This window comes from Schistocerca nitens, chromosome 2 (genome assembly GCF_023898315.1).
Source record: "Schistocerca nitens isolate TAMUIC-IGC-003100 chromosome 2, iqSchNite1.1, whole genome shotgun sequence".
NCBI lineage: Eukaryota > Metazoa > Arthropoda > Insecta > Orthoptera > Acrididae > Schistocerca > Schistocerca nitens.
In genome coordinates this window covers 832,974,110-832,983,726 of record NC_064615.1, presented here as the reverse complement: position 1 = coordinate 832,983,726, position 9,617 = coordinate 832,974,110, and the positions used below count along the sequence as shown (strand labels likewise).

The following is a 9,617-nucleotide window of genomic DNA, read 5'->3' as shown; positions in this document are numbered from 1 at the left end:
CTTCGAAAGAATTCATTGCCTGACGCAATCAGATTACTGTAGGAAACTTTAAATTCTTCCGGTAAGAAATACTATGCTCGGAAGCGACTGCCTTTGCAGTACTCCAATGTGAATTTGAGTTGCATCATCCGATACGTTAGCGACCGGTATCGCTGCCGGGGAAACTCCACGTCAGAACCACTTTGCGGTCACTGCCGAAGGTTACCGGAGAAAGCCGAGCAGTGTCTAGTGGAGGGGGCCGGCGCGCTCTTCATATTCGGGGACGGGTAAGCTGCTGGTATTAGTCGCGCGCCGGTTGTGGAAAGAACATGGTGAAGATTCGCATCGCTCAACCGTCGCCTTCCGGGAAAATGACAGAAGTCCTCCCGTGTCCGCTGTCCGTTGATTTTTCGTGTTTCTACGGTAAGCTTACTATTCTCCACGTGTACTAGTTTTCCATTTCAGTTTTATTCCGTCATTCTTCCAGTCTGGGCACGTAATTGGTGTAGTAAATTGATATGGATTTAGTATTGTATGTCATTGTCAATGTACCGTTTGTTTTTATCAGGAAAAGAGTAAGATTATCTACATGTTCCGCACTCTTTACAGTCTGCTCTTTCAGATTTTCAGTAACATGCTTTTAATATAATCCAATGTTACACGTAACGTCCGCAGCAATTTTCAGTGATCAGCTGTGCAAAAATTTTTACCGGTTTCGATGGTAATAGTCTGAAATTGTTGTTTGAAATGGGAATGCTTGTGTAAAAGTTAATGATTATAATTGTATATGAATGAAAATTATTTAGTTTTATACCTTAATTATTGGATATTCTTGACTCATATGTCGATCACGTTACGCTCAGCAGTACAGGAACTCCTTCAGTCAAGGGAGAATGGAAACTGCAATCCAAGTAGATCAAGTGACAGAAATTCTCCTGACAGAATTGTGGTAGTTTGTGAGCGACAGTGGATTCCTTTTTCTCTTTCCGTTGCCTTGAACTTTTTGTATTTCGAAGTGTGCTGTGAGAAAAGCGTCAGTTTATTTAAATTTTACTCACGTTCCGTATTTTGGGGTCTAAGACTAGTGAATTAATTTGGATGCGTACAGAAATACAATTTCGATTATATCACGTAGACAGATTAGTGCGTGCGTTGATTCAGGTGTGCGTAAGGATAGAAATCATAAATTAAGACGTAATTACGAGCTGTGGGGCACCTTCTTCAAGAAATACTGTACGGTAGAAAACACCATATACGAGTAGTTACATCATATCGTAGCAGATGCCTTTTAATAGCAACTTTAAATTTGCTACGTCGTCTAGTTACTTAACCTTTATCAGTTACGTTGACGCTCACATGGACCTTAAAAAAACAGAGGACTAATTTTTTTGTTCTTCATGAAGGGTTTGGGGAAAATATATAAGCCCTAATATTATCCGATATTCAAATCATTTTGACACCAACAACTTTCTGGTGAGTGCAGCCACAGGTCAGAGACATTGCGAATAACAGTAAAAAGCGCTCAATACTCAATAACTATTTAAATTATCATAAAAGTATAATAATTAAAAAAGTGAGGAACAAGGATGTGTTTCCAAATACCACATAATTGTATTAAAGTGCTGTATTTGTAACTACCGCTCTCATGTCAGTAAATTGAGTACACCCAAAAGATGCTTGTCAAAGCACAGTTGTACACTTCGACAAACATCTTTTGGGTTTACTCAATTTTATTATGACAGCCCACCAGTGTGGTTTCACGCTCAACGTGTATAACTGTCCATTACGAAAATATAACGATTATAAACGTGAAGCTGAGTCTATACTGACGTGAAACCGGAAGTTACAAATAAAGCACCTTCATACAGGTATGTAGCTTTTGAAAACACCTCATCGTTCTTGACTTTAATAATTTTTATGATAATTTAAATGGTTACTAAGTGCTGAGTGTTTTCTTATTGTTACTGGAAGGTTCTCGACTGTTAGAGATCATCTTCAGGACTACAGTACTGTTATAGGAGTGAGCAGGTATCTTTGGGAATTTGTTTTCACATCTTCGCTTGATTGGAGAGGTAAGGGAATAGTCTGAAGACGAACTATAAGAGCTCGAAACAGGTAGTGCCAACGAGCAGTGAAATGATTTGAGATCACACCATTTTAAATGCTTGGTAGTAGTTTCACAGATTACTTTAACATTTTTAACATCCATCGTGGTCACGCTCTACGTGTAGAGAATACCTTTTTTTTTGCCTACATAGTTAATTTTCTCATTGATTTTCGTCCCTTTCAGACGGTGAGAAAGAACTCGCCCTGGAAATGGACGCAGTGTGTGCGAAAGCGCGCGACGCTCTGGCGAAGCGTCTGGAGTCTGAGCTGCGCGCCTCCCACGCCGGCAGATTCCGGTTCGCGCTGCCGCCGACGCTCCTGAGCGACGTCGCCGACACCGTTCTACAACTCGCCAGCGCCGAGCCCTACGGCATCCGGTGAGTTACGAGTTGTCCCCGCGATCGCGTCGTTGTGTGTGGTAATTGTCGTTGTCCCCTCATGGTGTCGCGTCGGCACGAGGCTCATTGGCTCCTTTTGTTGCTGCAGGGGCTGCCGGCTGCACGTGGACCTGGAGACGGGCAAGCAGGCCGGAGCAGATCAGAGCCAGCAGCGGCTAAGGCTCGCGACATTCAAGTGTGCGCCCGACACCGTCTCCACGTTCGAAGTGTTTGTCACCCTGCGACAGGAGACCTCGTGGAAAGTCGCCCTGCCACACATTCTCAAGTGAGTACCATTCAGCTTCGCTTTCGGCAGATTGCATCGCAAAAAATTGTTCGGCAGAGCTTGCATAAAAGACATTTTGTTGTAAAATAGCGACACCGAGATGTTAAAAACTTTAGTTTTATTGTTCTGCAACTCGACTCAACCGAACGGTCGTCTTTTAGAACTACTATAGAATTAGGTCGAAACTAGACACAACTTAAGATGTTACAAGCTGTCATTTCTACAATTTCTAACAAAATCAATAGATAATATTTTAAAAATCTTCTGACATCTTGGTGTGATTATTTTACAACAAAATAAAGAGTGCATAAGTTGACTCCTCACCCCCCAGTTTTTCAGCAGTGTAGCGTGTCTAACACATTGAATTCACATGCGAATGTGGTATTTATACTTTTAATTAGGCGTTCATAAGTATACTAATATTGTAATAAATCTGGCTTCTACAGTCGTGGAGAAATTATGAAGTGATTAAGGTTCTCATTTCTCTGTTAGAGGATCTGAATAGTAAAAGCTTTTTTGAAATATTTTCAGTAACTTGTGCCCTAAAGCTTCCAGATGCTGATCGAAAATCGTACCGCATTACCATCATCTGCTATGAATACGTTCATTATTGCTGAGAGTTTCGGTTGCTGCTAATCATAAAGAAGTTTAGTTACAGACGATGTGGCGTGGTTACATACGTGGCGGTCCATCCCCCTCTCTACCCCCTCCCTTTCCCTGCCCCCCCCCCTCCCTATCTCTCTACCTGTCTAGTCGTTTATTCAGTTCCTACTCGCCGCGGCCCCAAGAACTAAAGCACCAATTTCACCAGACCTGCGCCATCTCCCGAAGACCTTTCTGGCTGGAATCCATTACTTCTGTGATGCCATCAGTCCAGCTCATCCTTTGCCCCCATTTTCTCCGTGTGCATTCAGTTTTTTCCAGCATGACTTTTCCAGTGAATCGTATCTTCTCATGATGTGCTTAGAGAAGGTCAGTCTTTTTTTCCAAGGGGGAAATCTGCTTTTATTTGCTGTAATACGGAGCTATTCGTCTTCTCTGCAGTCCAAAGAACTGTAAGGAGCTTCCTCAAACACCACAGCTCAAAGAATCTACGGCGTTCAGCTTTTCGTATAGTCCACGTCTTACATCCTACATCACAACTTGAAGGACCATGGTCCTTACTATATGGATCTTGGTTATTTAAGTTACGTCTCTGCTCCTTAAAACATTGTCAAGAACGCTTGTTGCCCTTTTGGCAAGTAACGAACACTTGTTACAACGTTAAGAACAAGAACTAGATTAGTTGAGCTTTAGAAGTCTGAAAGTGATGTCGTTTCAAAAGTTTACAAGTTTCCAGAGGTTGCATGTGTTATACAATTACATTACAGACTCATTGGATCTTCTAAACAATGTTGAAATTCAACATACCAACATCTGTTGTTCAGTTCGTGTTATTGATATTATGTGGAATGAGATGGAACGTCATATATGCATCCACAGAGATATTGCAGTTGAAAAATTTCTTGTGCTTCATTATGATTAGTAATTAACGAAACGGTTTCATATCAGCTGTTGAACATACATGCTCGAGTGATGTGAACAGTAGCGTGTGAGCAGTAAGTATATGTGTGTTGCTAAATGGCGATAGGTGATGCGGGTTTGGTGTGAGAGTGTTTGGGAAAGAGAGTGGACAGAGAGGGAAGCAGTGGGTAGAAATGCTGGCTTGCAGAGATAAATCTGCTAAATCTGGAAGGATGGGTAAATTTCTGGACGGATTTCATGGTCTGTTAGACAGAGCTGATTCACGTTTCAGTCGAGATTGGGGAGACAAGGGGGGGGGGGGGGGGATGGAGTAATGTGTAAGGGCGACAGAGAACCGTGATTCGATATGAGGGAAGTAAACGACTGGGCATCAAATTTGTTAAAAGTGTAGGATTTCGAAGTTGATCAGTATCAGTACATTACAAGAACACTGAAGAACACGATAAACTAAATCGTCAGGCCGGAAACCTTTGTTATTCCTCTGTAACTCTGAAACTGGTTTATATCAACTCTCTATAAATTAACTTGTGCACACTTGGTGTACCTAGTTGCTGTATTGTTGCTTAAGATATTTCAATCCCATCGATGCAACTCCAAAAAACGAATCTTATTGTATTATTTATTTGCTGATTTTTTTAAATTTCTCGAGATTAAGGTCATCATACGTCCCTCTCTTACCTATAAACAAGTGTTCTACATATTTTACGTTACATTCATTACGATAAGCGTGTTACATCCAAAGTACAACATTATAAGACATTAATTACTACAGTGCAGAAAGGAAAAGAACGCAGTTTACATTTATTGATGAGTTTTTCATCAATAGAACCATTTCACCATATGCATTTCATTTTATCGGTCTAAAACATGGTCATTGGTCTGGAATAAAACATATGAGTTTTTGTAGACGTAGTAACAGTTGTTTCATAAGTTATTAGCGAGTGATTTTTTTTTACTTACTGCATTTTTATCTGTTTTCTACTTCATGTAGAAGTGTCGCCTGCATTCAGATTTGTCAGGTTTCCTGCCTTCTTCATAAATGTATATGCAGACGACACTTCCGAATGTAAGCAAAAATCAGACGAAAGTGCCTTAAGTTAAAAAAAAAAAAAAGCTTATGAAACGAGCTGTTTCTAATTCTACAACCAAACCTATGTTGTAAATATGTTTCATTCTAGGCAGATGATGATGTTTTAAATTGATAAAACGAAACGCTTATGTTAAAATAAGTATGCATTTTGAGGTGTTGCGTAAATGAATTTGAAATGCCTTAAATGCCAACAGCCTGCAACTTTCCACTGCCTGAAGTATACGTGCTGAGCTGCCCGCAGGTTTACTCTGAAAACTCGGCCATGACACCTGGTCTGAGAGAAAGCTAAACGAGCGGTTATTTTCCAGGAACCTGACGAGCGGTGGAGTGGTGGTGTTGAGTCAGGACTTCACCATCGCCAAGAAGAGCCTCTTCCGGTCTTACTCGGGCTGAACGCGCCAACCACCATTGTTTCCCAAGCAGGAGGGCGACGCGCAGACGTATCATCTCGAGAGAAACAAGACTGAACCGTCCGTCATTTCCACAGCAATTTTTGTTATTCTATTTCTAGTTCCCACGAGATTTCTGTCCTCGGCACGTATTGTCTGCATTGGGATCAGTGTGTGAGCTTGAACGGTGCTGTGTACCTGAATGTTTGTGTCACAACATTGTATTCTGATTTGAAAAGCCGAGAACAGATTTGTTTATGTTCCTAAATATCTCTCAGGACTGTCTTTCATGCTATTGTACCTGAATCGTCATTCATCATTCGCACATAATGTCATTTTTGAGAGATTTTATATTCTATTTTTTCTCTATTTCCTTCATTACATACTTTTCTTTTTGTAGAACTTAAGTTTCTTGACGGCTACTGTATTTTATGCATTTTGTTCACAGATTCTGCACGTTGCAGTCGTAATCATTTTCAATGTTTTGTAATTGTTGAAATGTGTTCTTTTGTACAAAGACAACAACGATGAAAAATATAAGACTGAATTAAATATTGTTCAATTCTTTTGCATTACCAAAAAAGTCCCATAAATAGAAGACATCGTAAAGCCAGTCGCGCAGTGGTGTTATTTGCAGCAAACTGCATGGTTTCTACATGAGAATGTATTTACTGCAGTTCCAGTTTGTCTTTTACGAGCTGACAAACGCGGCATTGCCTGGGTATTCGTTTTGCCAGTTTTCTATTAGAAATGAAAACAAAAATTGAACTATGTTTGTAGTGAAGTACCGAAAAAATTTCATTTTCATGTTTTCGTGGAAACATCTCTGAAATTATGAAACAGTTGTACAAATAAATATGCATATTGTACAAATGTATGAGTACAGTACCCAGATTAAGAGACGCCATCCCGGACAGTTGCTGTATGCTGGGCGCCGCCGCTTCGCGTGTCTGCAACGCAATTTTGTAAACGTCTCTATGGCAACGCCACTTCATAGCTCTATAGACGGCTAATGTTTTCGTCTGCAGCCGTTTCCACTTCGCAGTTGAAAGCTGTTAAAAGCGCTGCCAGGTGTCAGGGATTTCCTTAACTTGACTATACAAGTATCTTAGCAGTAAAGATGAATGTGTTAAAACTTCATGTATTATGCGGCAATTGTCACTCATCTGTGTTTATGACGTCATATCTCTTCAACTACGTGTCGTAAAAAAATGAATTTGTGTGAGTGCATTCAGCGTGTATGTGCGCACTCTCTGCGAAATATGTTGCGAATAGAGTTAGTAGCAAAGGAGGGATAAACATAAACGGCTAGCATCTCTGTTTATGATGTCATATGTCCTGATCTACGTATCATACAGTGTTATAACGTTGTAGGAACATTCAGCGGCATATGTGGATACCGCTTGCAAAATGTGTTGAAAATGGAGTTAGCAGAAAAGGAGCAATAAATTTAAACATGTCAATTTGGCTGTTTTCCACACATCTCAGTGTTTATGACGTCATACCTTTTCAACTATGTGTGGCACCGTCATATGCTTTTGTAGTTGCATTTAGCGGCATATGTGGTACTGTCTGCAAAACTTATTGCGAATGCATTTGGTAGGGCAGAGTTAAACATATACGTGATGTGGCAGTTTCTCACGCTTTTCACCGTTTACGACGTTATATCTTCTGAACTATGATAGGTAGGTGTTCCTTACCTCTACAGCGATTGTTGCCTGGCAATAACGCATGTGTGTGTGTGTGTGTACCAGATTTGCTTAAAAGCGCTCCATTGGTTTAGGAATACATGAGGAACACACAGACACCCGTGTATGAATCCCGTACATTCTCGATACAGCTCACTACACAGCACGAGAATTTCATAAATATATGCTGCGAAAAGCTGACCCATAAAATAAAAACTTAAATATTGAAGGATGACAAATAAATATATTAAAAAAGTGCAATAAAAAAATGTTCAAATGTGAGTGAAATCTTATGGGACTTAACTGCTAAGGTCATCAGTCCCTAAGCTTACACACTACTTAATCTAAATTATCCTAAGGACAAACACACACACAAATGCCCGAGGGAGGACTCGAACCTCCGCCGGGACTAGCCGCACAGTCCATGACTGCAGCGCTCTAGACCGCTCGGCTAATCCCACGAGGCAAAAAAGTGCAATACTTGTTTATAATATTCTAGATAGTCATTGTACCTGAACCTAAGGAAGGATTAATTTTTTTGTATTTACTGTAGAATATTCATAAAAAGACGCGAGAAAGGGCAATTATTTGGAAAAAAAATTACGTGTCTTGGAATGAAAATTACTGAGTTACTTTCTTTATTGCTTGTATTTTTCAACAGCATCTCAAGAGCGTTTCATGCAATATATATTTGAAGATCACCGCTGCTGTTCGAAACCTGTTACAACATTGTGAACTACTTATGCGACTGTGTCGAAAAAAATAAAAATAAAAGAAGGGCAATAATACTTGAAGTTTTAACTACATTCTCTTTTAACGCTTTGTTGAAAATGTACTGTTGTGACATGATGACCGATACTGCAGCACTTCCTACATAAGGACATAGAAAAAACTAGATTTCAAAAGAAATAAAGACTATTGTGTGTGTATTGGTGCCAATTTTATCGAGAAAAGATAAATCAAGAAGAAAACTCTGTCCAGAAGATCTTTAAGCCAGAATGAAAGTACAGAGTGTAATTTTATTTCCGTAAAGTTTAAACAGTTAGGGAAAGAAGGAAGAGAATGGTTTAACTTCCTGCCAACAACGAGGCCAATAGAGACGAATCGAAAGCTCGGACTGGGGAAAGAACTATTCAAAGGATCCAGCTCCGCATTCCCTCAAGTGATTTCGCGAACTCACGGAAAACCTAAATCTGCGTGGCCGGGCGGCAGTTTGAGCCGACGTCCTCCGAAATAAGATTCCTGCGCCGGGCCAATGCGTCTTCTCCTCGGTCATTCTACGAAGAAAGAGATTAAAATTGAGTGCCAGGGCCGGGATCCGAATTGGTACCCTGCCTTTCATTGGCAATGGTATTAACAACTGTGCTACCCAGCCTCAAAGATTCAGCACTGCCACGATTCTCCTGTAGGTCTAAAATTCCATAGAGGTGCTTCTTCGCATTTTGATGGATGAGCCTCTTGGTAGAGAGGGAATTGTGTAGATTGACTTGGCCACGATATATTTCCAAAATGTATCTTTCGCTTTTCGAAACGGCCTTCGCTTGGACAGATTTTAGATCGTGGAAGACAAAGCTCTAGGTGAGTGTTCGTGTCTAGCACGCGATTTTGATGCGAAAGCAAGTTCCAGGCGAACAAATAAATATATGTTACAAAAATAGGAGAAAGTTTTATTTTAACCAAAGTACAGTATTTCAGAAATAAGTAGCTATTATATTGGGCACGCTTTCGCATATTTTATGTTAAATCGGAACATGTTAGCAATGTTGCTCATTTGGTAGGATGTATTAGCTTACTCTTTGGAAACATCATTCATAGATTCACTGGAGGGTAAACTGGTCAAAAAGTTGATGGTGAGCTTACGATATCGGTTTCTTCATATGACAAAATATATGAAATGTATACTGATAAGATGAACGTGAATTCTGAATTAAACTGCGGTAATCATTATTCACAGTTTCATTTCAGTACGACTTCCACACTTTAGAACCGGTTCCATTCACTACCACAGTGGGCAGGGCAGGTATATGAGATACGAAACATTTCAGAGTTCGGTTCTTCTCAGCCAAGTCACAGTAAACTGGGACTTTGCCAGAGGACTTACAAATAGAGATCATTTGGGAGTTGGTTACCAGTTCCAGCAATTGGCTCACAACCAAAGGAAACGTCTCGAAAACCTTG

General features: G+C 40.3%; 1 protein-coding gene across 1 annotated transcript; it reads left to right on the top strand.

The window, feature by feature from the left end:
• The first annotated feature begins 246 nt into the window (after positions 1–246).
• LOC126237100 (protein charybde-like) lies at positions 247–6,303 on the top strand. Its single transcript, XM_049946908.1, has 4 exons — positions 247–402; positions 2,270–2,462; positions 2,572–2,748; positions 5,671–6,303. The coding sequence occupies exons 1-4, from the start codon at positions 309–311 to the stop codon at positions 5,753–5,755; spliced, it is 549 nt and encodes a 182-aa protein (XP_049802865.1). The 5' UTR covers positions 247–308; the 3' UTR covers positions 5,756–6,303.
• Positions 6,304–9,617: the final 3,314 nt, after the last annotated feature.

Excerpts from the sequence above, each read along its gene's own strand:
- LOC126237100 (XM_049946908.1), top strand. The coding sequence starts at position 309 with ATGGTGAAGATTCGCATCGCTCAACCGTCGCCTTCCGGGAAAATGACA. Across the intron at positions 2,463-2,571 it reads GCCGAGCCCTACGGCATCCG|GGGCTGCCGGCTGCACGTGG; the intron begins GTGAGTTACGAG and ends TTGTTGCTGCAG. Across the intron at positions 2,749-5,670 it reads GCCCTGCCACACATTCTCAA|GAACCTGACGAGCGGTGGAG; the intron begins GTGAGTACCATT and ends GTTATTTTCCAG.